General features: G+C 60.1%; 2 protein-coding genes across 28 annotated transcripts in view; both read left to right on the top strand.

Moving 5' to 3' along the window:
• Nucleotides 1–15139, top strand: part of TCF3 (transcription factor 3) — a 42073-nt gene extending 26934 nt beyond the window's left edge. For 6 of the 26 annotated variants that reach the window (XM_078361397.1, XM_078361386.1, XM_078361395.1 and 3 more), the window contains 13 exons: nt 1248–1297; nt 2480–2582; nt 2665–2834; nt 2916–3048; nt 3458–3516; nt 3598–3676; nt 4684–4757; nt 5028–5186; nt 5269–5392; nt 9098–9236; nt 9403–9638; nt 12717–12862; nt 13193–15139. In XM_078361397.1, the coding sequence (XP_078217523.1) occupies nt 1248–1297; nt 2480–2582; nt 2665–2834; nt 2916–3048; nt 3458–3516; nt 3598–3676; nt 4684–4757; nt 5028–5186; nt 5269–5392; nt 9098–9236; nt 9403–9638; nt 12717–12859 (1469 nt within the window). In that variant the 3' untranslated portion in view covers nt 12860–12862; nt 13193–15139. Of the gene's footprint in view, nt 1–1247; nt 1298–2479; nt 2583–2664; nt 2835–2915; nt 3049–3457; nt 3517–3597; nt 3677–4683; nt 4758–5027; nt 5187–5268; nt 5393–9097; nt 9237–9402; nt 9639–12136; nt 12364–12716; nt 12863–13192 lie in introns of all 26 variants that reach the window. The other 20 variants (XM_078361400.1, XM_078361391.1, XM_054250363.2 and 17 more) reach the window with 10 other exon arrangements.
• A 2054-nt stretch (nt 15140–17193) lies between these two features.
• On the top strand, nt 17194–22183 carry UQCR11 (ubiquinol-cytochrome c reductase, complex III subunit XI). Of its 2 annotated transcripts, none has more exons than XM_035290334.3 (3): nt 17194–17298; nt 20874–21022; nt 22019–22183. In XM_035290334.3, exons 1-2 carry the CDS (start codon nt 17249–17251, stop codon nt 20992–20994), a joined length of 171 nt encoding a protein of 56 aa, XP_035146225.1. In that variant the 5' UTR covers nt 17194–17248; the 3' UTR covers nt 20995–21022; nt 22019–22183. The 2 variants fall into 2 exon arrangements, with proteins under 2 accessions (XP_035146225.1, XP_035146226.1); XM_035290335.3 differs by having other exon boundaries at nt 21861–22183.
• Nucleotides 22184–27769: the final 5586 nt, after the last annotated feature.

Raw genomic sequence — 27769 nt, 5'->3', positions numbered from 1 at the left:
CATCCGAGAGGGAGCCTGCAGAGGGAGGTGGGTGGACCCTGTACCTTTGAGATCCTGGCTGGACGCCGGGCACTTGGGTGTTGGGAGGGATGGGTGGTGACGGGATGGCCCAGTGCAGTCCATGCTCACCCCTCCCGGTGGCCCCGGCCCATGAGGCCGCCACAGACTATAGCGGCCAAGCCCGCAATTCCTTTCGCACCGTCTGATAGACTGTTGCTGTGAGGAGCCAGGGGGAGGGTCCTGCAGCTGATGGGTGCAGGCTCGTTCACGCGGTTTCTGTTTAAGACGCCTCCCGGGCTCAGGAGCGCCGGACAGCACCTCAGAGCTAGCCGGGCCCCTCCCAGGCATGGTGGCGCACACCCGGGGTCCCAGCTACTCGGGAGGCCGAGGCAGGAGGATCAGTTGAGGCCAAAATTTCAAAACCATCCTGGGCAACATAGGGAGATCTCATCTTTACAGAAAGTTTTAAAAATGAGCTAAGCATGGCGGCACACGCCTGTGGGCCCGGCTTCTCAGGAGGCCGAGGCAGGAGGATGGCTTGGCCCTGGGACTTTGAGGCTGCAGTGAGCACAGACTCCGTTGCGCTCCAGCCTGAGAAGTAGAGTGAGACCCACTCAGTGAAATCACCAGTAAAAAGCACAGAAACGTAACAGATGGAGGCTCTGAATAGACCACGGACAGGAGCCTCCACCATGAGGTCGGAGGAGGCCCTGTTCGGCCTCAGCTGGGACGGGCGTCTCGGCGACTGACATTCCACTCGGGTCCCTGAGCCGAGCGCTGATTTCCCGGTTTCAGCTTTTACCCAGTAAGCGAGTTCGCAGTCAGCAGCCGTGAGTGGTGAGGACTGATTGTACGCGATCACTGGGCCCGTCCGGGAAGCAGAGCCCCGCTCGGGATCCCTCAGCTCCTCGTTTTCCACACTCCGCGTCACAGGAGAAAACCCTCGTGGTTCTTGCTCGTCTTTGGACGCATGTAGATAGACCCCAGGCTTTTGATTTATGAAACGGTGGCTGCGAGGGTCCCCGTCCAGCCGTAGGGCAGGCGCTGTTCTCATGGCGGTGGCTGCGAGGGTCCCCGTCCAGCCGTAGGGCAGGCGCTGTTCTCATGGCGGTGGCTGCGAGGGTCCCCGTCCAGCCGTAGGGCAGGCGCTGTTCTCATGGCGGTGGCTGCGAGGGTCCCCGTCCAGCCGTAGGGCAGGCGCTGTTCTCATGGCGGTGGCCGCTTCTCGCCCCTTTTGCTCCGTACAGACGCACAGCCCAAGAAGGTCCGGAAGGTCCCGCCGGGTCTTCCATCCTCGGTGAGTTGTACGAGGCTGAAGGGAGCCCGCAGCTCCTCAGTGCCAGTGCCAGGCCGTGTCCCGGGGAAGCTTGGGAACGCACGTGGGGCGGTAGGCACTGGGTGGACAGCACCCCCGAGGCCCTGGCACCGACCGGAGGCTGCCTGAGGGAAGGCAGGGAAGTTCTTCCCTAGGTCCAGCCTCTCCCTAGGTCCAGCCTCTGTCTCTCTTGCTTTGAGAGAAAGGTGGTTCCGGTGGCTGACGCCCCCTGAGAAAGGGCACGAGTGGGGCTCCCCGTTGGTTCCGTCCTCGCGGGTCCAGGCTGCCCTGCGTCCCTGCCAAGCCCCTCCGCATGGCCCGGGCTGCGTGCTGCACTCCTGCGATCTCATCTCGGTGGAGGGAGAGGCGCTTGGCCCATTTCCCAGCTCTGTAGCCACCGACCGACCACGCTCTGCCCGGCGCCTGTGCCGGCCCCAAGAGCCCTGGGCGTATGTCTCCTCGCCCGTTGGGCCGGCCAGCTCCTCACAGGCCCAGGTTCAGGGTTACAGTCATACTGGCTTCAGGCCAAAGGCATGATCAGGCTCTGCCCCGGCGACCCTGCTCCCCTCCTCCAGGGCCACGCTGTCTCTCACCTGGACCCGCCCCCAGTTTCTTCCCCCATCAAGCTCACCCAGCATGCTCCCCGCTTCAGCACAGGAGCAGACCTTATCAAGTGGCCCCAGCCCCACAGTCCAGGCAGTGCCAGCCAGTTGGAGTTGGCACTAATCACAAGCCCCTCTTCCTTTTGATTCAGCCAAGGACCAGTGTTGTTCTGGGGCCAAGGGAATCACGGCACTAGGGGATTGATTCCAGCTGGGGAACAAAGAAGGATGTGATGGGGGTGTTGGAGCTGGGGTTTTGATGGATCAATAGGAGTTTTCTGGATTAAGGCAGAAAAAGGCTTTGTAGACAGAGCCAGATCTAAGGCTTCAGATACAATGGTCAGTAGTCCAGGGGGGCGGGGGCTGGTGAAGGGAGAGAGACCATCAGAACCTGAATGTGGGCCAAGGAGCTGGGGTTTATCCGAAGCAGGGGTGGCTTTACAGGAAGGGGAAATGGGGCTACCGGGAGAGGGGCAGGGGGCGGGGCTTGGGGAGGGCAGCAAGGTGCATGGGCTCATTAACCCCTCCGTCCTGACCGTGCACCCCCGCCCGCCTCCTGCAGGTGTACCCGCCCAGCTCAGGTGAGGACTACGGCAGGGATGCCGCCACCTACCCGTCCACCAAGACCCCCAGCAGCACCTATCCCGCCCCCTTCTACATGGCAGGTACATGGGGGCTTGCCTGGGAAGGTGGGGGTGGGCTGGGGTGCCCCACCTGGACCCCGCCTTACCAGCCCACCTGCCGCAGATGGCAGCCTGCACCCCTCAGCGGAGCTCTGGAGTCCCCCAGGCCAGGCGGGCTTCGGACCCATGCTGGGCGGGGGCGCATCCCCCCTGCCCCTCCCGCCTGGCAGCGGCCCTGTGGCCAGTGGTGGAGGCAGCAGCACGTTTGGCGGCCTGCACCAGCACGAGCGCATGGTAGGACCGGGGCGGGGGCCGGTGGGCGGGCAGAAGGTGGCGGTGCCCCATCTAACCCACCATCCTGCCTGATGCCCCCAGGGCTACCAGCTGCACGGAGCAGAGGTGAACGGCGGGCTTCCGGCTGCATCCACCTTCTCCTCAGCCCCCGGAGCTGCGTACGGCGGCGTCTCCAGCCACACGCCGCCTGTCACTGGGGCTGACAGCCTCCTGGGTACGGCCCCTGCCCGGGTGCGGCCCTGGACTCCTCGGTGGGGCAGGCGCGGTTGCTGGCCAAGAGCTGGGTTGGCCTGAGTTCACGTCGTCCGCCGTCTGCAGCGCGTGCCACGTGCGTTGCGATGGGGATACCTGGAAACAGCTCTTTGAGGAGTGGGTTGTTTCCGCTTGACAGCTGGGGAAACTGAGGCTCAGAGGGGCCTCGCTCGCCCAGGGTCCCTCGAGGCTCCCTGTCCCCAGAGCCCCTGTGGAGGCTGGTTTTGGGGGATCACGCTGCTCTGCCACTGCTGCGGCGTCCGTGCAGGATGGTGGAGCGCAGGGAGCGTCTTATCGGCTGTGGCACCCACGCTGGGCCACGGCGGGCAGAGGCTCCCCCGAGGCTGGGTCTCACCTCTCTCCACCCACAGGCTCCCGAGGGACCACAGCCGGCAGCTCCGGGGACGCCCTCGGGAAGGCACTGGCCTCGGTGAGGCGTGGGGCATGGGGGTGGCCAGGCGAGTGACGCGAGGGGCTGACCCTGACCACCGTCTCCTGGTCCCGCTCACAGATCTACTCCCCGGACCACTCAAGCAATAACTTCTCGTCCAGCCCCTCTACCCCCGTGGGCTCCCCGCAGGGCCTGGCAGGTCTGTAGGGGTTTTGGGGGGCGAAGGCGGCTGCTTCTGGTGCCTGCGCCTTGCTGGGATGGGCAGCAGGCAGGAAGGGAGCAGCTCACCCTCGGGGGCCAGTGGCATCTCTGGTCAGAAACCAGACGGGGGGACAGAATCCACCGTGAGCTTGTCTTTGAGTAATCTAGGAAGGCTGCCTGGTGGAAGCAGCCTCCAAGCCAGCCCTCCAGGGCTATGGCACATAACCAGATAGTGAGGGAGGGCTTGGAGGTGGCATCCTGGTTAGGTCACAGCACAGGTAGAGCCGGGAGGCAGCACCTGGTGGTTCATGCTGCGTGAACACCAGGGGAAGCAGGCATGCCCAGCAGCTCCGGATCCCACAGCGCAGCAGTGCCAGCGCTGTGGACCGGGCTCTAGAACGTGGGTGTGTTGCTATTTGCTCACCCACAGGGTATTTATTAGGTACCAGCTGTTTACCTCGTGTGAGGCTGTTACGTGGAGGCAGACTCTCCATCCCTGTGAGGATGTGCCTGGCTACAGCAGGGAGGTTGGAGGGAGCCACAGGAGGAGAAGGAGTGAGAGCTGGAGGTTTCCAGAAGGTCTGGGTGGTTCCACTTCTGCCCTCTGGGAAGTGTCAGGGACCCTCACTTCACCTTGGCCTGTCTGGTCCCACCTGGAGCTAATGACCTCCCTGCCTGCTGCTGGAGCCCAGAGTGGATCGGCCAGGGTGGGGCAGCATGGGGAGGAGCCCCCCTGCCATGTACCCCAAGCCACTTTACCCCCGGTGTAGGGGTGGTTGCATTTTGTAGATGGGGAAACTGAGGCTCAGAGATTGGAATGGCAGTGCCCACTGGGCACCCAGCATCCCTGCCTGGGAGACAGCTTTTCCAGTCGATGTGGGGTGCCCTGGAGTGGCCATCGTGGGCAGGCGGAGGCTGGCCCAGGCAGTTGATGAATCCCTCCCCATGGGGGTCCCTCCTTACCTGCTCCTTACACCCCATTCACGAGCCCCTCCTCCTTTCCAGGGACGTCACAGTGGCCCCGAGCAGGAGCCCCTGGTGCCTTATCGCCCAGCTACGATGGGGGCCTCCACGGCCTGGTGAGAGCCTGCCCCGCCCCGCCCCACCTCACCCCATTCTTCTCCCGCAGAATATACAGGGCAGATGCCCCTCGAGAAGGAGAAACCGTGTTAATTTCTCATACGTCAGCTCTAAGCTGGCACTGAGGCCCCGTGGCTGCCAGAGCACATGCAGGGATGGGGCAACAGGACCGCCTGCCACTTGCATGCAAAAGGGGATGCGGACGGGGTCCTGTGGTGTCCCGTGGGATCCCGTGGCCTCGGCCCTCACCACCCGCCCCCGCCCCGCAGCAGAGTAAGATAGAAGACCACCTGGACGAGGCCATCCACGTGCTCCGCAGCCACGCCGTGGGCACGGCCGGCGATGTGCACGCACTGCTGCCCGGCCACGGGGCACTGGCCTCGGGCTTCGCCGGTCCCATGCCGCTGGGCGGCCGGCACGCCGGCCTGGTGAGCTTTGGGCAAGGGCGGGGCTGAGCCACAGGCAGGGACCCCAGCTCCTGCTGACTGGCCCCTGTCTCCCTACCCGCAGGCCGGAGCCGGACACCCCGAGGACGGCCTTGCAGGCAGCCCCAGCCTCATGCACAACCACGCGGCCCTTCCCAGCCAGCCAGGCGCCCTCCCGGACCTCTCCCGGCCCCCCGACTCCTACAGTGGTGAGCCCTCGAGCTCAGGTCATCCATCTCACCCCTGGTTCCAGTTGAGAGAACTGAGGCACTCCAGTGGTGGGAGTCGGGGGAGCCTGGGCAGGTGTGGTCACCGTGGGGGCAATGGTGACATGGGTGCCAAGTCAGCACCTTCAGGAGGGCGGCCTCCGGGCTACCTCTTGATCCGCCTGCTCCTGTATGCCGTGTGCCTGGCAGCGCCCAGGCCTGGGGCGGACCGGGGTATACAGCAGGCTGCCCTGCCTCAGGAGACAGGCCCGGAGTTCACTGCACAGCGCAGGTGCTGGCTGGGACGATGAACCCAGTGTCCGGCGTGGGTCGGGGGTTTTGTGTGGTTTTAAAAATGGGGGCTCTGGAAGTCAGAAGATGATGTTTGAGCAGCACCTGGGAGGGGGCGAGAGCGGGCAGGGGCCTGGAGGAGGGGGAGGGTTCCAGGCCGAGGGCGCAGCCCACGCAAAGGCCCTGGGGCCAGACCATGCCCGGGAGGAGCAGCCAGGAGACCCTTGGGGTTGGAGCAGGGAAAGGAGAGGAGAGCGGGAGGAGGAGGAGAGGGAGGAAGAGAGGGAGGAGGGGGAGGGGGAGAGGGGAGGAGGGGGAGGGGGAGAGGGGAGGTCGTGCGGGGCCATGTGGGCTGCAGGGAGGACTCAGGCTTTGATGGCGAGGGAGGTAGCAGTCCTGGAGGCTGCAGTGAGGAGGGATGGGTGTTCACAGACACCCTCTGGTGGCGGCTTGGAGGACAAACCATGAGTGGCACTGTGGGTCCAGGGCAGAGGCCACAGGGCTGGTCCAGGGTTCATGGATGGGTGAGCGGTGGGTGGGCTCTGCCTCTCCTGAGGGCGACGTGAGAGGAGGCAGGGTGGCCCGAGCTGCGGGTAGCTCTGGGGCTGAGAACCCCATAAGGAAGGGGACAAAGGAACGGGTTTGGGCCAAATCTGCCTGGGCCTGGGGATTGTCAGCATCTGACACCCGGAGAGGCCCAGGAGGAGGCGGGGTCACTGTGGGCCCGTTCCCAGCCGCATCCCAACACCACGCCAGGAATGCCTTCCAGTAAGCCCTCCCAGGGACCTTGATTTTTATCACCGCAGCAGCTCTGCCCCAGGGGACACCGGGTGATGCCTGGGGACATCTGTGGTTGTCAGGGCTGGGGGTGCCCCCAGCATGGAGTGAGTGGGGGTCAGCAGTGCTGCTCAGCACCCTGCAGTGTCTGGGACGGCTCCACCTCAGAGAAGGGTCCGGGCTCACGGGTCGGCAGTGCCGGGGACGGCTCCACCCCAGAGAAGGGTCCGGGCTCACGGGTCGACAGTGCCGGGGACGGCTCCACCCCAGAGAAGGGTCCGGGCTCACGGGTCGACAGTGCCCGGGGACGGCTCCACCCCAGAGAAGGGTCCGGGCTCACGGGTCGGCAGTGCCGGGGACGGCTCCACCTCAGAGAAGGGTCCCGGGCTCACGGGTCGACAGTGCCCGGGACGGTCCTGAGCTCAGTCTTACACCCACAAGCTCTCTTGTTTCCCTCCTATGGGCTGGTCCTGGTGACTGATGTTGGCTGATTGAACCGGAGTTCACTGTGGGGAGCAGGCACATTTCTGAGGCTCCCCCTCAGGATGTGGGGGTCTCGGGGCATGGGAGCTGGTTTGCTCCATGTGAGCCCTGACTCTTGAGTCCTGGACTCCCCAAACCCTGGTTTTGGGGATGGCCCAGGCCTTTGCCTGCTGAACGCAGAGTGGCTGCTTTCTTTCGGGGCAGCCGTGTGCCTTTAAGCTTTAACTGTTACGGAAGTTCACGAACACAGCGTCCGACTGGCGTGTTTTCTGCCCCTTGGTTTGCTGGCTGACGTTGCGTGTGGGGCACGTGTGTGGTGTGAGTCAGGGGTTCCCACTGTGAGCGCACTGTCGCCCCTGACCTGGCTGTGGGGCACGAGAACTCGCCAACATTAGCTTTCCTGCCGACCTGCTGATCAAGGGCGTGATAGACCCGTCGTCAACTCAGGAAAGGCTCATGAGTAGTTAGTTCTCCAAAGCAGAGATACCGGCTTCCCCTCCCACAGGCAGGACTTTGGATGTTCAGGCCTCTCGACTCTGCCAGCTCAGTGGGTATGAAAGGGGAGCGTAGGCCGGGCGCGGTGGCTCACACCTGTAATCCCAGCACTTTGGGAGGCCGAGGCGGGTGGATCACGAGGTCGAGAGATCGAGACCATCCTGGTCAACATGGTGAAACCCCATCTCTACTAAAAATACAAAAAATTAGCTGGGCATGGTGGCGTGTGCCTGTAATCCCAGCTACTCGGGAGGCTGAGGCAGGAGAATTGCCTGAACCCAGGAGGCGGAGGTTGCGGTGAGCCGAGATGGCGCCATTGCACTCCAGCCTGGGTGACAAGAGTGAAACTCCGTCTCAGAGAAAAAAAAAAAAAGATAAGCGTATTGCAGCCCTCATATGCGTTTCCTTAATTTCCCGCTGGGCTGAGGCGGACTTCCACGTGTTTCTGGCCACGTGGTCTCCCTGTTGATGAGGTGCCTGTTTGGGTACCTTGCTTATTTTCCTACTGAAGAACTTCATTGTTGTCGTCTTTCATTGACGTGTCAGAGTTCCCTGTACAGGTGGGAGGTCGTCCCCCGCTGGCTTCGTCTGTGGCCCGTGTCCTGTATTCCGTGGCCCGTGTCCTGTATTCCGTGGCCCGTGTCCTGTATTCCGTGGCACAGCCTTTCGTTTTCCTGGTGCCTCTGCTGATCAGAACTCTGGATTTTCACGCAGTTGAGCTTGTTGATTTGTGGGTTTTTCTTTTTTACTTATTTAATTAGGGTTTTCTTGAGACAGGGTCTCACCCTCTCACACAGAGCGCAGGGGCGTGATCACAGCTCACTGTAGCCTTGATCCTCCCACCTCAGCCTCCCAAAGTGCTGGGATTACAGGCCCGAGTCACTCACTGTGCCTGGCCTGTGTTCTTTTTAAAAACACTTCTTGGGGTATCTGCTTGGACAGCACGTGACTAAAATGAGATGACCGATTGGCATAGCGTTTTCACAGAGATGACATGATAATTCCTGAAGTGTTTCTTTTTTTTTTTTTTGAGACATAATCGAGTCTCACTCTGTCGCCCAGGCTGGAGTTCAGTGGCGCAATCTTCGCCTGCTGGGTTCAGGCAATTCTCCTGCCTCAGCCTACCGAGTATCCGGGATTACAGGCACGCGCCACCAAGCCCAGCTAATTTTTTCGTATTTTTAGTAGAGACGGGGTTTCCCTGTGTTGGCCAGGGTGGTCTCGATCTCCTGACCTTGTGATCCGCCCGCCTCGGCCTCCCAAAGTGCTGGGATTACAGGTGTCAGCCACTGCACCTGGCTGTGTTCCATATTTTTAAGTCAATGATTTAAAGTTTTCTTCCCTCCCCCCCCCCCAAAAAAAAGTTCTTTTAGCATTTTAATAGGTCCCCGCCCGAGTTGCCACAGAATTTCTGCACTTTCTTCCAAAGATGGTGAAGCTCTTTCCCTTTCACCCTCTAGTCCTTAAGTCTGTCTGGCGTTGGGCAGGACATGTGGTGTGAGGTAGGGATCCGGTTCTGGTTGTTCGTTTTTTTTGTTTTTAATTTTGGCAAAGACCTGGTTTTTTCCAGGAGGGCCCAAGCCCCTCACCACAGGAGCACAAGGAGATGTGTCAGGTGGCCTTGGAGGCCGCTCTCAGCCCCTGACCCCTGGCCTGTTGCAGGGCTAGGGCGAGCAGGTGCCACGGGAACTGCCGCCGGCGAAATCAAGCGTGAGGAAAAGGAGGACGAGGAGAACACCTCAGCAGCCGACCACTCGGAGGAGGAGAAGAAGGAGCTGAAGGCCCCCCGTGCCCGGACCAGGTGCCAGCCCCCACCTCGGCCCTTCCCACCCCCAGCCCGTCAGGACGCACACGCACACAGGCCACATGCACACCGCACCCACACCGGGAGGCCGTCGGCGGGCCCCACGCCCGTCCCCCAACCTCACTGTCTCCCTCTGGCCCCCTCCTGGCGCCCTCCCCCGTAGCCCAGACGAGGACGAGGACGACCTTCTCCCCCCAGAGCAGAAGGCCGAGCGGGAGAAGGAGCGCCGGGTGGCCAATAACGCCCGGGAGCGGCTACGGGTCCGCGACATCAACGAGGCCTTTAAGGAGCTGGGGCGCATGTGCCAGCTGCACCTCAACAGCGAGAAGCCCCAGACCAAACTGCTCATCCTGCACCAGGCCGTCTCGGTCATCCTGAACTTGGAGCAGCAAGTGCGAGGTCAGTGGGGGCGCGGGCCACCAGCGTCCCCGCAGTGCCACCCTCCCTCGTGTTCCTGCCCTCGCTCTCCTTCCCCACCCGCCTTCCTGGAGCCAAGCTTCCCTCTGCAGCAGTGGCCCCTTGCAATGACTGCCCCTCACTCACCCCCTGACCTCACTGCAGTGACTGCCCCTCCTGACGGCCCGCCCTCCTGTTTGCCGGCCTCAGCGTCCCCTCCGCAGTGGGAGGACCGGACTGTTTGTGGACCTCTAAGCCCGCAGGCCAGGGCTCTGTGGCTCAGAACTGCACCCCCACCCCAGGGGCTCCCACCTGCCCTGTCCTCCTCCTCGGGAAGCCCAGAGCCAGGCTCGCAGGGCCCAGAGCCCAGAGACAGGAGCTGGTGTGCAGAGCACCCTGGCTCCTTCCCCTCAAGCAGATGCCACGCAGGGCCATGAGCTTGTCACTCCCCCCGAGTCACTTTCCCCGTCTCTGGGTGGGTGTTCATCACCCCAATTCCCAGGGCCAGGGGGGATGAAGGATCGACAGACCTGCCCACCCCGGATGTGAGCCGACTCCCTCCCCCTGCTGGCCGCTGCTTCCTTAACTCCTTCCTCTCTCCGCCTGCACCCTGTTAACCCTTTCTCTCCTGCAGCACTGTTGCTGGGACCGGAGCCAGAGCCCTGGCCCGGCCGACCCGCTGTCCCCTTCGCTCTAAGGTTTCCGAGTCTCCAGCCGTGTGTGTAGCCCGCCTCTGCTGTCTGCCCTTTGCTCTCCCCTCCATCCCGCCCACCCGCCCCTCTGCTTCCTGTGGCAGCCCCTCCTCACCTCGCACTTGCTGCCCGAGCACAGGAGGCCGGGCTGCAGCCTCAGGGCCTTTCCTCCCCCAAAGCCCCCATCAGGGCTTCCGGGAAGAAACTGACCTGGGGCACACGAAGCCCCCGGCCCTCACTGTCAGTTTGGTCTGTGCGCTTGTCCTGGGCTCCAGGGGCCGTCCCCGCCACCTGGAGGGATCCCCTCAGGCCACAAAGGCTGGGCAGGCAGGTGGGTGAGGCAGCCCCCCAGGGACTAGGGCAGGGCACCAGGCATGCCGGGCACCGGGACAGGCCTTCGCCCATTTCATCACCACAGCCCAGAGATGTGGGTGCCCTGATGGGGACTGGCATCCATTCTACCGAATAGGCGCTGGGGGAACAGAGCGAAGTCACCTGTGCAGGGCCACACCGCACATAGGCCTGGCCCGAGACCTGCCTCCGGGGCAGCAGCGACCGCTTGCCGGCTCCATGCGGCTCGGGGAGAGGAGGCTCAGCCCTGGGCCTGGCACAGAGCAGGCACTGGGAGCCCGAGCTGCCACTGCGACCATTCACGGTGGCAGTGACGACAGGCGTCTCAGGGGCCAGCGCTCCCAGCCAGGGCAGGTGCTGCAGGTGGGGCTCACCTTGGGGCAGCCAGAGTTCACTGTGGGGAGTGTGCATTTCTGTGGCTCCCCCTCGGGGTGTGGGGGTCTCGGGATGGGAGTTGGTTTGCTCCATGTGAGTCCCAACTCGAGTCCTGGACTCCGCAGTGCCGGGTTTTGGGGATGGCCCAGGCCTTTGCCTGGTGAGCCTGTCTTCAAAGACCTCTGTCCAAAGTGGGTCTGGCCAGGCCTAGCTGTTCATCACCCCGCAAGCTACTGCCCAGGGCGGGAAGGTGATTATCTCGAGAGGGATAAATAGAGAGGAGCAGACACTGGGACCCCCTGTGCCCCAGCCCTGCCCGGGGCCCACAGTGAACAGGGTCAAGGGAGAACCAGTTACTGCACCGGGCGGAAGCAGGGCCCCGCCTCCTTCCACACAAACGTCCTGGGGACAGTCAGACCTTGGTCCTTGGATGTGACACATCCATAGCCTCCTCTAGAGCTGAGGGCGCGTGCACCTGGCCAGCCACTCAACACACACACACGCACACACACGCTCCGCTGCTTTCCGGGAAGCACTTCTGCGCACAGAGGAGCACATTTTCACAGGTGTCACGGCAGGTGCATCAGCATGTGCACCCGCACTGCTGCCCACGCCAGCACCGTCCATACACCAGCACCGTCCGTGCACCCGCACTGCTGCCCACGCCAGCACCGTCCATACACCAGCACCGTCCATACACCAGCACCGTCCATACACCAGCACCGTCCATACACCAGCACCGTCCGTGCACCCGCACTGCTGCCCACGCCAGCACCGTCCATACACCAGCACCGTCCGTGCACCCTCACTGCTGCCCACGCCAGCACCGTCCATACACCAGCACCATCCATACACCAGCACCGTCCGTGCACCCGCACTGCTGCCCACGCCAGCACCGTCCATGCACCAGTACTGTCCATGAACCCGCACTGCTGCCCACACCAGCACCAGCCAGGTACCCACACGGCTGCACGCAACACCACACACACACACAAGTAGCTGGATACCCTCTCCGCCGCCCAGCGCCGCCCTCCCGCCCAGCCCTGGCACATCACTAACAGAGGCCTCGGTGCTGTGACCCAGCAGTACGGAGGAGGTGCTGTCCCTGGAGGAGAAGGACCTGAGGGACCGGGAGAGGCGTATGGCCAATAACGCGCGGGAGCGGGTGCGCGTGCGGGATATTAACGAGGCCTTCCGGGAGCTGGGGCGCATGTGCCAGATGCACCTCAAGTCGGACAAAGCACAGACCAAGCTGCTCATCCTGCAGCAGGCCGTGCAGGTCATCCTGGGGCTGGAGCAGCAGGTGCGAGGTAGGCTCCCCGGCCAGGCGGCCCCGCACCCTCCCCTTCCCTCACCCCAGTGCACATGCCGGCGTCCCCCTATGCTTGCTGGCCCCGGACTCTCCACATTTCTGTCTCTGTGGCTGGCCTCAGATCCTGTGACCTTCCCCAGACACCCTCTGATACCCAGTCTCTTCTTTACAACCCCCCCACCCCACCCCGCCAGCCTTCTCAAGGAAGGAGGTGAGAGCTGGAGATGCAGGTGGCCACACGTGACGGGGCCCGGCACCCACCCCACCTCCCCGACATCCTGTACCCCACTCTCTCCCCACCACTCCTCCTCCCAGGGACCCTCTCCCACAGAGCTCTCCCCCTACCCCCAGAGCGGAACCTGAACCCCAAAGCCGCCTGTTTGAAACGGCGAGAAGAGGAGAAGGTGTCGGGTGTGGTTGGAGACCCCCAGATGGTGCTTTCCGCGGCCCACCCAGGCCTGAGTGAGACCCACAACCCCACCGGGCACATGTGAAAGGTACGCCTCCGTGGGAGAAGCCACCCACCCTCAGCCCCGTGTGCAGGGCCCAGAGCAGCCACCCGAGGCCCTGGGCCTCATCCGCATCCGCAGCTCACATGCTTTTTGTCAGCATCCAGCCGGCACCGGCCTGACGAGTTTCAGAGCGAAGCGGGTGACGAAGGCGACGCCGGGCCCGGGAGTTCCTGGGACCCCAGCTCACCCCTCACTGGCTTCGATCCCCCACCCCCAAATCTCAGCCACCATGTCACCCCGTGATCTGCCCCGTGGATCCTGAAGCTGCGTCTCGGCCCTTTGCCTGGGCCCACAGGATCGTATGTTTCTTTGCAGTAAACAAGAAAGCAGCAAAACAGACACTTTGTCAGAAAAGAGAAAATGCCTTAACTATGAAATGTGGAGAAACGGAAACGTGACTGGAGGGGGTGCCGTGGAAACCTGGCTCGCGCTCCAAAAGCCACCAGCAAATCGTGCCTACGCGTACTATTTTTTTTAAGGAAAATAAAAACATTAGTTACGAGATTTTTTTTTTTTCTTAATAGATAAAAATGAGCAAGGATGCTGCCTTTGGTCTCTGGTTTTTTTAAAGCTTTTTTTTTTGCATATGTTTTGTAAGCAACACTTTTTTTGTATAAAAGTTCCGTGTCTCTCGCTACTTCTGCTGCTGTTTCTAGACGGAGCATTGCGTTTCCTGGTCAACCCGATGATTAAGACCCCGTGTAACCCCGAGTCCCTACGCCCTGCCCCGGAAGGCAGCGCACGCAGACGGAGCGGGGAGCCGGGCAGGCGGCCGGGCTTCTGCTTCATGGCGGAGGCTCCCCTCTGGGTTTTGTCTCGTGCAGAGTGACGCCTGGGCATTCCCCCAGTGAAGGCTCCTTGGGGCTGCCCTGCCCCACCCTCTTCCCCTCACGAAGGGGCAGATCTGGGCATAGGGGAAGGGACATCAGCAAGGTGGCTCTGACCCTCCCAGGTGACTCTGCCAAGCAGCTCCAGCCCCCAGGGCTGCCCACGCAGCGTCCTCCCCAGGCCCCCATAAGCTGCTCTCTCTTGGAACCTGCGTCCTTTTCTGAAATGGGGCATTTTGTCTGGGACCAGCGATCCCTGGCACAGGGCCACACCCTGGAGCCCGGTGCTGGGGCCTCCCAGACCACCCTGTCCTTCGCTACGTTGCTTCAAGAACCCAAGCCCATGCTCCAGACTCTGGCTGAGGGGGTGCAAGTTTGGGGCCAGCACAAGACACCCCCACCCCTGCATGTCCCTGTCACAGCGGAGGGCCATTGGCATGGACAGGATGCATCCTGGCGGCATTCCCCAACGCTGGGAAGCATCCCGGGGCGGGGCCACACCTGCTGCCCTCCCACGGTGGGACCCAAGGGCAGGATCGGCTGGAGCTGGAGACAGTGCTGGTCCCTGAGCCCCACGAAGGCCCTGGGCTGTGTGTCCGACTGCCACAGAACCAGCGGGGCGGCCCACCTGTCCCAGCACCCAGGCCTCTCCAGTCCCCTTGGCTGGCCTCTTGCCACGAGGGTTACCAGCTCTTCCAGCAGGCTGCCCCGAGATCCCCTTCCGCTCCACACAGGCCACAGCCATGGTCTCGGTGGCACTACCCGTGGGCCTGGCCTGTGAGGCACCTGCCTTTGCCCTTCTCCCTCCCCACATTGAGGCCTTGTGGATCCCAGGCTGACTCCACACCGCAGCAGCAGCTCGGGCGTCTCCCCCAGTGCCACCCCCAAGAAACTGGGCTGCCTGACTCCCCTTCCCAGCCTGGCTGGGGAGCCTGGGCCCAATGGCAGATCGAAGGGGAACCCCAAGGCCCAGGATCTGCCCCAGCCCGGGCCGGGTGGAGGGGAGGGGCTGTCCAGCTGGGTCTCCTTCTTCCATGGCGTCCCCAGGCCCTGGGGATGGGGTCTCTTAGGGAACCTGCCTTTCTCCCACTCGTTTTGCCTCTGGTCCCTGCCCCTAGGTCTGGGTGGGCAGTGGCCCTGTCGCCTCCGGAGCAGTGTGTTCCGCATAGAATTTAAATGAGATTCACCCGCATGAGGAGGAAGAAACTGCAGCAGTTTATGGGGGAAACCAGAGCTATGGGGTGGGGGGCCGGGGGGTGCTCTGAGTGCCTCAAGATGGTTTTCAAAAAATGTGTTTTTTAAATAAAATAATTTTGTACGTGTCTACACAGCTGGCTGGATTATTGGGACTTTTAAATGATCCCTTTGAAGTGGATCCAGAGACCTGTCCTGTACATAACAGCACTGTAGCAATAAACGTGATGTTTTATAACGACGCTTGGCCACCCCGATCCTTTCTGGTGTCGCGTGCTTAGGAAGGGAACTGGGGGGCAGGTCTGAGGTCTCGCCCCGAATTCTTGGCCCCTGACACTCGCCTCAGCGAGTGCAGCCAGGACTGTGGTTCCTCACAGGGACTGCTGGCTCGGAACCCCGGCACACAGCTCCCAGGGCAGCTGCTAACCTGCACCTATACCCGGGCCTCCAGGCCACCGGGAAGCAGGCTTGGCTTCCGGGGAAAGGCGGCTTCCTGGGGGCAGCAGTGGGGAGCATGGGAACAGTCCAGGACCTGCGGTCCTCCCAGCCCCGGGGCTCCTGATCTCCCCACGTTGCCCCAGCCTGTCGGAACTGACTTCTCCACTGCCCCTTAATGCTCTCCAGTTGGCGGAAGTCTGAGCCCGTGACTGCCCCTCCAGAACCTTCCATGACTCCCTGTTGCTGGCAGCATCAACTCCACACTCCCAAGCGGGGCATCAGCGACTTCCTCCACACCGGACACCCGCAGAACCCATGGACAAGGCTCTCTGCGGGGGAAGAGGTGTGGCAGGAGCTGCAGGGGTGTTGCTCACCCTAAGGTGCACACTGGCATCTGCTGTTGTGCCAGGGGCTTCCCTGCTCCATCTGTGTGCGAGGGCACAGCTGGACTGCCCCGCTCCTCTACAGGGTGGGGGTGGAAGGAGGCCTTCCTGGCCGTTTGAGGTGGGTGGGCCCAGGAGAGAGCGCTTTGGTGCACAAGTGCCTTAGGGAGGAGAAGGTGCATGGCTCACGCCTGTCCCAGCAGTTCAGGGGGGGTGAGGTGGGAGGATCGCCTGAGGCCAGGAGTTCCAGTCCAGCCTGGGCAACGTAGTGAGACCCCATGTGTATTTTTTTTTAAGAGGAAGAGAGTGGCCCGGAGTTGATGGAAGGTGCTTAGGGACCCCTGTCCGCCACTCGCAGCAACCAGCTCACCTCTAAATTTCTAAATTCCTGCCGGAAATCAACTTTTGAAATATGCATTTAGGCCAAGCCGGGTGGCTCACGTCTGTAATCCCAGCACTTTGGGACGCCGAGGTGGGCTGGCCCCAAGAGGACAGGGCAGGCTGAGCACACGAACTCATGGTGTCCCTTCCTTACCACCAGGCCTGCAGGGCACGCTGGAGCCCCAGAGACAAATCACGCCCACTCCCCTCTCTAGGCTACTGGCCTTTCCGTGCATGCTGTCAAGGTGCCTGGGGGTCAGGCAGTCCAGGAGGGCTTCCTGAGGGAGGCAGCTCTTGAAAATGGTGGGAAAGGCTCAAAAGCGCCATGGCGGTGTCTAGGAATGTGCCCCTCTTCCTTCTGCCCACACTGGCCTGGTGTGCAGGCGGGAGGCTGGGAGCTGAGTGAGCATTTCCGATGCTGCGCCGGGCTGTGGGACAGCAGAGGCGGCCCGGGCCGGAGAAAGCGAGCCCAAGCAAGCCGGGTGCAGCGGAAAGCAGGAACCAGAAGGACGTGCCTGCCATCAGCCGAGAGCATCCCGAGACGTTCACCGTGCGAGGAGCCAGGCCTCCCTCTGCTGCCAGGATGAGGGATCACCCTGCAGAGAGATTTCCGACTAGGCTTCCAAGCAGCGGGCAACCCAGGATGCCCACACTGAGGGCTCAGGGAAGCACTGCCGCTCGGCCAAAGTCCTACAGCGAGGCATGGACGACTGACGCCTCCAAAAGTGGGCTCCAATCCCAGCCCTTCCCCTCTGTGTGGCTCTGGGCAACACCCAACCCCGCTGGACCTCAGTCTCCTTCACTGTAGATAACGTTCTAGGACATACTAGGGGCACAAAGTCACCGTCCCGCAGCCCCATGGCTGGGGCCCACCCTCACCGCGGGAGCTCGGAAGCACAATCCGCCTCCAGAGCACGTGGTCAAAACCCCCGTCCTGACCCCGCCCACTTGGGGGAGGGCCACCGCTCCGCGGTCTTGCAACCCTCGCCGGAAGTTACTGTAAGTGGCTTCCGGGTCTGCGCGTGCAGGGCGGGTTTTTTTTTTTTTTTTTTTTTTTGGTCCCAGCGCGCCTGCGCACCGCGGCCGCGCCTGCGCACTGTGTCCGGGTCGGCCGGACTGGGTCACCCTGAGGGTGCTGCTCCGCCGCGATGTTGACCCGGTTCCTGGGCCCGCGCTACCGGGAGCTGCTCAAGAACTGGTGAGAACGCAGCCCCACCGCCCCACCCGCGTTCCTGCCCCGGCCCAGCCTCGCGCCGCTGCGTTCCGCGTTTGTGCCCGTTCCTGGGGGCCGGGCCCAGGTCCCCTACTGTGCCCGGTGACAGAGGGGGAAACTGAGGCCGAGAGGCGGAGCATAGCGTCCGGGCGCGAACCGGACGTGGCGGACCCAAGGCAAATCCCCAGCATGCTCGGCTCCGCGACTACGCAGCTCTGAGCCTCAGTTTCCCCATCTCTACCGGGGGATCTGAGTGGTGACCCCCTGGACCGAGGCGCACTGAAGGCGCTGAGGCCCGAACCCCAGTCCAGCACCCACGACGTTTTCGACCTTTGCCATTGTTTTGGTTATTATGATTTTTTTTTTTTTTTTTTTTGAGACGGAGTTTGGCTCTTGTCACCCAGGCTGGAGTGCAATGGCGCGATCTCGGCTCACCGCAACCTCCGCCTCCTGGGTTCAGGCGATTCTCCTGCCTCAGCCTCCCGAGTAGCTGGGATTACAGGCACGCGCCACCATGCACAGCTAATTTTTGTATTTTTAGTAGAGACGGGGTTTCACCATGTTGGCCAGGATGGTCTCGATCTCTTGACCTCGTGATCCACCCGCCTCGGCCTCCCAAAGTGCTGGGATTACAGGCGTGAGCCCCCGCGCCCGGCGATGATTTTTTACGAGTAGTGAAAGCCGCAGCTGCTCCTGATCCCACCTGGGCGGGAGGTCGGCATGGGAGTGACCCCCATGGGAGCCAGGCTGGGCGTGGCCTCTGTAGGGTTGTTTGGTGTTTCCACGTGGGATGCTAAGAAGCAAGGCCTGGCCAGGTGCGGTGACTACCACCTTTTATCCCAGCGTTTGGGGAGGCTAAGGCGGGCAGATGACCTGAGGTCATGAGTTCAAGACCAGCCTGGCCAACATGGGTCTTTACGAAAATTGCAAAAATCAGCCAGGTGTGCTGGCACGTGCCTGTAATCCCACCTACTCCGGAAGCTGAGGCAGGAGAATCACTGGAACCCAGGCGGGGGAGGTTGCAGTGAGCTGAGATTGCTCCATTGCACTCCAGCCTGGGTGACAGAGCAAAACTCAGTCTCAAAAACAATAAAAAGGCCGGGCTCGGTGGCTCACGCCTGTAATTCCAGCACTTTGGGAGGCCAAGGCGGGTGGATCACGAGGTCAAGAGATCGAGACCATCCTGGTCAACATGGTGAAACCCCATTTCTACTAAAAATACAAAAATTAGCTGGGCACGGTGGCGCGTGCCTGTAATCCCAGCTACTCGGGAGTCTGAGGCAGGAGAATTGCCTGAACCCAGGAGGCGGAGGTTGCGGTGAGCCGAGATCGCGCCATTGCACTCCAGCCTGGGTGACAAGAGCGAAACTCCGTCTCAAAAAAAAAAAAAAAAAAAAAAGCATAAAAATAGCAGCAATGTCATACCCGGGCGCGGTGGTTCCCCGCTGTGATCTCAGGGATTCGGGAGGCCTGGGCTGGAGAATCACTTGAGCCTGGGAGTTGGAGACCAGCTTAGACAACACAATGAGCCCATCTTTACAAAACACTAAAAACGTATCGGGGCATGTTGGTGCCTGTCTGTACTCCCGGCTACTGGAGGCAAAGGTGGGAGGGTGGCTTGAACCTTGGAGTTTGAGACCAGCCTGAGCCTGTCCCTACAAAAAGGTGACTGGTGCCTGAAATCTCTTTGGGAGGCTGAGGTAAGGGGATCACCTGAGGCCAGTAGTTCGAGAGCATCCTGGCCAACATGGGGAAACCCGGTCTCAACTAAAATTACAAAAATTTGTGAGGCATGGTGACAGGCGTCTCTAAACCCATCTACTTGGGAGGCTGAGGCAGGAGAACCTCTTGAACCTGGGGGATGGAGGTTGCAGTGAGCAGAGACTGTGACAGCGAGACTCCGTCTCAGAAAAATAAAAATAAAGCTACTCTGGAGGTTCAGATGGGAGAGGCCCTTGAGCCCGGCAGGTCAAGGCTACAGTGAATGGTGACTTCATTGCCCTCCTGCCTGGGTGACAGAGCTATGCCCTGTCTCCAAAAAAAGAGAAAAAAAATGGGCCAGGTGCTGTAACTCACTCCTGTAATTCCAGCACTTTGGGAGACCGAGGTGGGTGGATCATCTGAGGTCAGGAGTTTGAGACCAGCCTGACCAATGTGGTGAAACCCCGTCTCTACTAACAATACAAAATTAGGCAGGCGTGGTGGCAGGTGCCTGTAATCCCAGCTGCTCCAGAGGCTGAGGCAGGAGAATCACTTGACCCTAGGAGGCAGAGGGTGCAGTGGGCTGAGATCGCCCCACTGCACTCCAGCCTGGGCGACAGAGCAAGACTCTATCTCAAAAAAAAAAAATTACCCAGAATGCCATCAAGACATAGGTGCAAAGACTCCTGCTCTGAAGGTGGCATCTGCCAGGGTCCAGAAACTACTGTGTGTGCCACCAGCAGGCGATCTCAGCTCACTGCAACCTCCGCCCCCTGATTCTCTCGCCTCAGCCTCCCTAGTCACTGGGATTACAGGTGCCCGCCACCACCCCAGGCTAATTTTTCTATTTTTAGTAGAGATGGGTTTTCGCCCTGTTGGCCAGGCTGGTCTTGAACTCCTCACCTCAGGTGATCTGCCCGCCTCGGCCTCCCAAAGTGCTGGGATTACAGGCGTGAGCCACCGCGCCCGATCACTTTTTCTTTTTTAATTTAAATTATAATTTCTTTTGAGATAATGGTCTCATACTCACCCAGGCTGGAGTGCAGTGGTGCAGTCACAGCTCACCGCAGCCTCTGATTCCTGGGCTCAAGCGGCCCTCTTGCCTCAGCTTTCCTAGTACCTGGGACTACTGGCATGTGCCGCCACACTCGCCTAATTTTTGAAAATTTTGTGTAGAGATGGGGTCTCACTCTGTTGTCCAGGCTGGTCTCAAACTCCTGGCCTCAAGTGAGCCTCCTGCCTCACCCTCCCAAAGTGCTGGGATTCCCCTCGTGAGCCCGAGTGCCGGGAGTGTCTTTTCTCGCCTGGCCTTGGAAGTGCGGCCCCATGGAGGCCGCAGGAGGGTTCGAACGCCTCCCTAGAATGCTGGGCCCAGGCACCTCGGGGAACGCTCAGGGTGCCTGCCACGGTGGGCAAGGGCATGGCTTGGAACCCGAGGCTTGAGCCTCGGCGGCTGTGTGGCCCCAGGCGAGGGCCCCCTCTGTCGTTTGGAGTCCTCACCTGGGAAACTGGGACTCTGATCATGGCACATCCTGCAGTCCTGCAGCTGGGGCAGGGAAGCATGAGTTCCTGCAGACTGCAGCAGACCGTGATGACACTCGGACTGGACCCACCACGGTGATGGCTGCAAACTGACAGATACCTACACGTTCCCCAGGGCCAGCCTCGCCACAACAGCGCCCCCTCCCGCAGCCCCTTGAGCAAGTCCTGGCCTGGCAGGAGCCTGGCTTCCTGAGGGCCGGCAGTGTGGGCAGGGCCTGTGCTGCAGTGCGGACACCAGGCTGGGGCCCAGGTGTGGGGCGGGAGACGCTCTTGGAGACAGCGTCTGGAGCAGGCCTGACCATCACCTCTCCTGGCAGGTGGCCCACGGCCTACACATGGGGCGCTGTTAGCACCGTGGGGCTGGTGTGGGCCACCGACTGGCGGCTGATCCTCGACTGGGTTCCTTACATCAATGGCAAGTTTAAAAAGGATGACTGATCACACCGACCCTTCGCAGACCCGTCCGGTAAGTCTCAGCGGGCTGTGGCCGTCCTCCCTGGCCACGGTGGGTGGGTGGACTGCCGGACTGCTGGATGGTGGTGGAACATCAGGCTCTCTAGGCTCCCAGAGCCAGGGCGGCAGGTCTCTGTTCACCCTGGAGAGGTCTGCCTGAGAGCGGGGCCCTGGGTGCCCGTTCGGGCACCTCCCACCACAGGCATAGAGCTGGCCGCCCTGCAGCCCTGGTTGTGTGGTTGGGGCATGGGCCCCGCCCTCTGTCTGGACACCCCCTGCTAGTCTTCCAGGTGGACCCATGCTCCCATCTTGGCCTGCACCCCAGCCTGAACTGGGTGAGGGGCCCCATGTACAGGCAGGGTGGGGGAGGCTGGCCCCCCATGAGCACTCGCCAGCACCTGTGAGGCCCTGGAAGCATCCACGTTTCTCCTGCATGCCAGCTGCCCTCCGAACCACCGTGTTGAGGTGTCTGCCCGGTACCCACGTGACAGTCCTGCATGGCCCTGCTCTTACACCCCATTTTCCAGATGCCGGCCTGAGGCCTGAGGCCTGAGGCCACGCCACCTGGGCCTCAGACCCCTGCTCCAGTGTGTCTTCCGACTGTGGAGCCTGGGGCCTGTACCATGTCAGTGTCCCTGCCAGGCTGCCGTCTGGGGCCAGCTTCATATGCAAGAAACGTTTTTTTTTTTGAGACGGAGTCTTGCTGTTACCTAGGCTGGAGTGCAGTGGTGCCATCTCGACTCGCTGCAACCTCCGCCTCCCAGGTTGAAGCCATTCTCCTGCCTCAGCCTCCTGAGCAGCTGGGATTACAGGTGTGCGCCACCATGCCTGGCTAATTTTTGTATTTTTAGTACAAACAGGGTTTCAACATGTTAGCCAGGATGGTCTCAAACTCCTGACCTTGTGATCCGCCGTCAGCCTCCCAAAGTGCTGGGATTACAGGCCTGAGCCACCGCGCCCAGCCTGGAAAGGACATTACTACTCACCCTGCCTCGTCCCTCTCCCTCAGGTGCCTGGTGGCGCCAGCTCATCCCCCCTCAGCGCCTGCTGTGTCTGGAGCAGTGCACGTCCTCAGGATGGACAGGAGGAAATCCACAGCTCCACTGCGGACTTGTGTTTCTGAAAACAGCTTGGATGTTGCGTTGCACGTTGTATTAAACCTCACTGAAACCTGCTCCGTGCCCAGATGTTGATCATGCTGCTGGCTTGGTTACCATGGCTATAGCTGGGGTGGCTCAGGTGACCCAGGGGTCCTTTCAGCTCCAAAATGTTACAGATCTAGGAGAGTTTTCCAACGGCTGGCAGAAGCCGCTGAATTATTTCAAGTGTTTCATAAGTAGTATCTGCAGTGTGTTTCTCCATTGCTGCGTTAACAACCCCACATGGGCCGGGCGCGGTGGCTCACACCTGTAATCCCAGCACTTTGGGAGGCCGAGGCGGGTGGATCACGAGGTCAAGAGATTGAGACCATCCTGGTCAAGGTGGTGAAACCCCGTCTCTATTAAAAATACAAAAATTAGCTGGGCATGGTGGCGCGTGCCTGTAATCCCAGCTACTCAGGAGGCTGAGGCAGGAGAATTGCCTGAACCCAGGAGGCGGAGGCTGCGGTGAGCCGAGATTGCGCCATTGCACTCCAGCCTGGGCAACAAGCAAAACTCCATCTCCAAAAAACAAAGTTACCCCACGGTGTAGCAGCTTAAACGGCCAGGTGCAACGGCTCACCTGTCATCCCAGCACTGTGGGAGGCCACAGCAGGTGGATCGCCTGAAGTCAGGAGTTCGAGACCAGCCTGACCAACACAGTGAAACCCCGTCTCTACTAAAATACAGGTAGCCGGGCATGGTGGTGGGCGCCTGTAATCCCAGCTACTCAGGACCCTGAGGCTGGAGAATCGCTTGAACCCAGGAGGCGGAGGTTGGGGTGAGCGAAGATCGTGCCACTGCATTTCAGCCTGGGCCACAAGAGCGAGGCTCCATCTCAAAAAAAAAAAAAAAGCAATGAACATTTGCTGTCTCACAGTTTGTGTCAGTCAAGGATTTGGGAGTGATGTGTCTGGGAGTTTGTGGCTAAGACATCAGACAGGGCTGCCTCATCTGAGGAAGGCTCTGCCCGGGCTGGAGGAGCCACTTCCAAGCCGGTGCCCTCACGTGGCTGTCAGTGACAGTGCAGTTCCTTCCTGTGGGGAACCCTACACAGCGCTGATTGAGCATCCTCACAACATGGCCTCTGCCCTCCTCAGAGCAAGGAGAATGCCACAGCGCTCTTACAACCCACCCTCAGAAGTCTCACGTCATCATTTCCGCCACACTGTGTTCATCAGAAGCAAGCCCCCTAGGTCCAGCCTACGTGCAAAGGGAGGGAAATTAGGTTTTGTGTTTTGAAGGGAAGAATATTGGAATCCGACATTTCAAACTATCACATTAGGGTTACAAAAATGAACAGGCTGGGCGCGGCGGCTCACGCCTCTAATCCCAGCACTTTGGGAGGCCGAGGCAGGCGGATCATGAGGTCAAGAGATCGAGACCATCCTGGCCAACATGGTGAAACCCTGTCTTAAAAAGGAAAATAAAAATGAACAGCTACAAAAAGAGTACATGGGCAAAGCCACAGTCCCCCTGCAGCTGAGTTCTTCCCAGCCCTTGCCAGTCTCTTAAAAATCCTCCTAGACACACTCTGCATACATAAGTGTGTTTATGGAAATAGCTATGGTATCAGTTTCCAACAGTTCCCACAGCAAAATACCACAGATTCTGCATGGCTCAAACAACAGAAATTCATTTATTCATTTTTGGAGACGGGGTCTCACTGTGTCGCCCAGGCTGGAGTGCAGGGATGTGATCTCGGCTCCCTGCAACCTCTCTGCCTCTGGGATTCAAGCCATTCTCCTGCCTCAGCCTCCCGAGTAGCTGGGATTACCGGCACACACCATCACGCCTGGCTAAGTTTCGTATTTTTAGTAGAGATGGAGTTTTGTCATGTTGGCCAGACTGGTCTTGAACTGACCTCAGGTGATCCACCCACTTCGGCCTCCCAGAGTGCTGGGATTACAGGCAGGAGCCACTGTGCCTGGCAGGATTTGGTTCTGATTTTTAAAAAAACATTGCCCAGGAGGATGGGCACAGTGGCTCTGAGCAACAGAGGCAGACTCTATCTCAAAAAATTAGATAAAAATTAAAAAGAGGCCAGGCGCGGTGGCTCAAGCCTGTAATCCCAGCACTTTGGGAGGCCGAGGCGGGTGGATCACGAGAGATCGAGACCATCCTGGTCAACATGGTGAAACCCTGTCTCCAATAAAAATACAAAAAATTAGCTGGGCATGGTGGCGCGTGCCTGTAATCCCAGCTACTCGGGAGGCTGAGGCAGGAGAATTGCCTGAACCCAGGAGGCGGAGGTTGCGGTGGGCCGAGATCGCGCCATTGCACTCCAGCCTGGTAACAAGCGAAACTCCGTCTCAAAAAAAAAAAAAAAGAATTAAAAAGAAACATTGACCCCAGGCTAGGTGTAGTGGCCCACACCTGCAATCCCAGCACTTTGGGAGGCCAAAGAGAATCGCTTGAGCCCAGAAGTTACAGGCTGCAGTGAGCCACGACTGCACCACTGCCCTCCAGCCTGGGTGGCAGAGTGAGACCCTGTCTCAAAAAAGAAACTGTGGTCCAGGCACAGTGCCTCACGCCTATAATCCCAGCAGTTTGGGAGGCAGAGGCGGGCAGATCACAAGGTCAAGAAATCGAGACCATCCTCGCCAACACGTCTCTACTAAAAACACAAAAATTAGCTGGTCGTGGTGACACGCCTGTAATCCCAGCTACCTGGAACCCAGGAGGCGGAGGTTGCGGTGAGCTGAGATCGTGCCACTGCACTCCAGCCTGGTGACAGAGTGAGACTCCATCTCAAAAAAAAAAGAAGATTGACTTGAACCCTGAATCTGTAGGTGACCAGACCCCAGTAGCAATGAGACTTCCCTGCCTACTTCTGAACCTCCTGTCCTGGCATTTAAGTCCCAGAAGGGAAGGCAGAGACTTCACACGATGGCACCAAAGCCCCCATCAGCCAGCCTGTGATTCAGTCACTGGACTCTGCTGTGAAGAGGAGCGGTCTCGGCCCATCGGCCATTTATTCAGGCATGCACTTCCACCAGCTCCACTCGAGGACCCTTATTCTACCAAGTATAAAACATTTTTTTTTTTTTTTTTGAAATGAGGTCTTGCTCTGTCACCAGGCTGGAGTGCAATGGCGCAATCTCGGCTCACTGCAGCCTCCGCCTCCTGGGTTCAAGCGATTCTTCCACCTCAGCCTCCTGAGTACCTGGGACCACGGGCACGCGCCACCATGCCCAGCTAATTTTTTTGTATTTTAGTACAGACGGGGTTTCCCTCTGTGGGCCAGGATGGTCTCCATCTCTCGACCTTGTGATCTGCCTGCCCTGGCCTTTCAAAGTGCTGGGATTACAGGCGTGAGCCACCGCGCCCGGCCAAGTATAAACTACTTGTGAACGTTCATTTTGTTGCTCAGGTTGATCTAAGCCAGACCATCGTGAACCCCTTCCACACGGGCCCCTGTGTCCCTCTGATGTGTCCGAGGTCATTTGGTTGTTATTGAGGTGAAATTCACATAACATAAAATTAAACATTTTAAAGTGTCTGAGTGTTTTATTACATTCACAATGGTAAGCACCCACCACCTCTATCTAGTTCACGAACATTCCATCACCCCAAATGGAAGCCTCATCCCCGTCAGCTGTCACTCCCCAGCCCCTCCCCACCCCTGACCCGCACACATTCGATTCCTGTCTCTGTGCATCAGCCTGTCTTGGACATGTCTTAGAAACGGGATCACACACTGCGTGGCCTGTCGTGCCTGGAGTCTCACTGAGCGTGACACCCTCGAGGTGCATGCAGGGTGTGGCCTGTGTCCAAGCCACACTCTCCTGTCCACGCCGAAGGTGGCCATGCTGGGTTTATCCCTTGCTCCATCTGGAGACACTGGCTGTTTCCACCCTACAGCTCTTGTGATGAGCTGTGAAGTGTGTGTGCAACTGTTTGCTTTCCTGCTTTTTACGCCTTCGGGTGTATACCTGGGGTGAATCGCCAGATCCTATGGTAATTCTCTACTGAGCTTTACTTTTTTTTTGAGATGGAGTCTCACTCTGCCGCCCAGGCTGGAGTGCAGTGGTGTGATCTCAGCTCACTGTAACCTCCACCTCCCAGGTTCAGGTGATTCTCCTGCCTCAGCCTCCTGAGTAGCTGGGACTACAGGCACGTGCAACACCAAAGGTTCCAATTTCTCCACCTCCTCCCCAACACTTATTTTTCTTTGCTCCCCCCGCCCACCATAGTAAAAGACATCCCTGTGGCCAGCCACAGGGTGAACTTTTGGAAACAAGATTCCCAGTTCACTTTAGGGTGGAGGCACTTACCCTGCCTCAGCCCTGGAATTGGCTTTTTTTTATTTTTATTTTTTTGAGATGGACCTTTGCTCTTGTTGCCCAGGCTAGAGTGCAATGGTTCAATCTCGGCTCACCGCAACCTCCCCACTGCACTCCAGCCTAGGTGACACCAGTGAGACTGTCTCAAAACATAAAGAATAAGAAAAGTGCCTGTCCTATGCCCTGGAACCTGCCGCTAAAGGGACTGTGAAAATGGGATGAGCTCTTCAGGCAGCAGGAAACCCCAGATTGTTTAGGTAGACCCAGTGTCCTTAGAAGCGGGGGAGCTTCTCCAGCTGGAGGCCTGGGGACACAGCAGCTAGACTCAGTCCGTGGACACGTGTCCCAGGCCGGCCCAGTCCTACCCCTGGGGGCGATGCTGTCAGGGAAGAGACTGAAAGGGGGTGGCCCACCCGCTTTCATTTCAGGGTCCCTCTGGCTGACAACAGGGAGTGGGCGATTCCACGGGAAGGTCTTGGGACTCTCCTGGCCAGAGATGGTGACTAGACTAGTGCATGCAGGGGAGCGGGGGGCTCAGATTCCTGGATTTTGAGGGGTCAGAAAGCTACTGGGTGGGTCGCGGTGGCTCACTCAGGCCTGTGGTCCCAGCACCTCGGGAGGCCGAGGTGGGCGGATTACCTGAAGTCAGGAGGAGTTCCAGTCCAGCCTGGCCAACAACGTGGTGAAACCCCGTCTCTACTGAAAATACAAACATTAGTTGGGCGCGATGGTGCGCACCTGTAACCCCAACTACTCGGGAGGCTGAGGCAGGAGAATCCCTTGGACCCGGGAGGTGGAGGCTGCGGTGAGCCGAGATCTCGCCACTGCACTCCAGCCTGGACGACACAGTGAGACCCCCGGGGGTGTCACTACGGGGGTGGGGGTGGCGTGCGGGGGTGGTCACGGAGGAAGCCCTTCGGATTTGGACGCCCGTAAAAAGCTCGGAAGCAATCCCAGCACTTTGGGAGGCCGAGGCGGGTGGATCACGAGGTCAAGAGATCGAGACCATCCCGGTCAACATGGTGAAACCCCGTCTCTGCTAAAAATTACAAAAAATTAGCTGGGCATGATGGCGCGTGCCTGTAATCCCAGCTACTCGGGAGGCTGAGGCAGGAGAATTGCCTGAACCCAGGAGGCGGAGGTTGCGGTGAGCCGAGATCGCGCCATTGCGCTCCAGCCTGGGCGACAAGAGCGAAACTCCGTCTCTAAAAAAAAAAAAAAAGCTCGGAAGCTGGGAGACCAGGCGGACGGGGAAGTCGAGGTCCAGGCCATGGGCTAGGGTCCCCGAGACCGGGGCCGGAGAAAGGCCGAGGGGAAAGACCCCCACTGGTCCGA

Source organism: Callithrix jacchus, chromosome 22, assembly GCF_049354715.1.
Source record: "Callithrix jacchus isolate 240 chromosome 22, calJac240_pri, whole genome shotgun sequence".
Classification (NCBI taxonomy): domain Eukaryota; kingdom Metazoa; phylum Chordata; class Mammalia; order Primates; family Cebidae; genus Callithrix; species Callithrix jacchus.
This window is presented reverse-complemented; position numbering and strand designations above follow the sequence as displayed.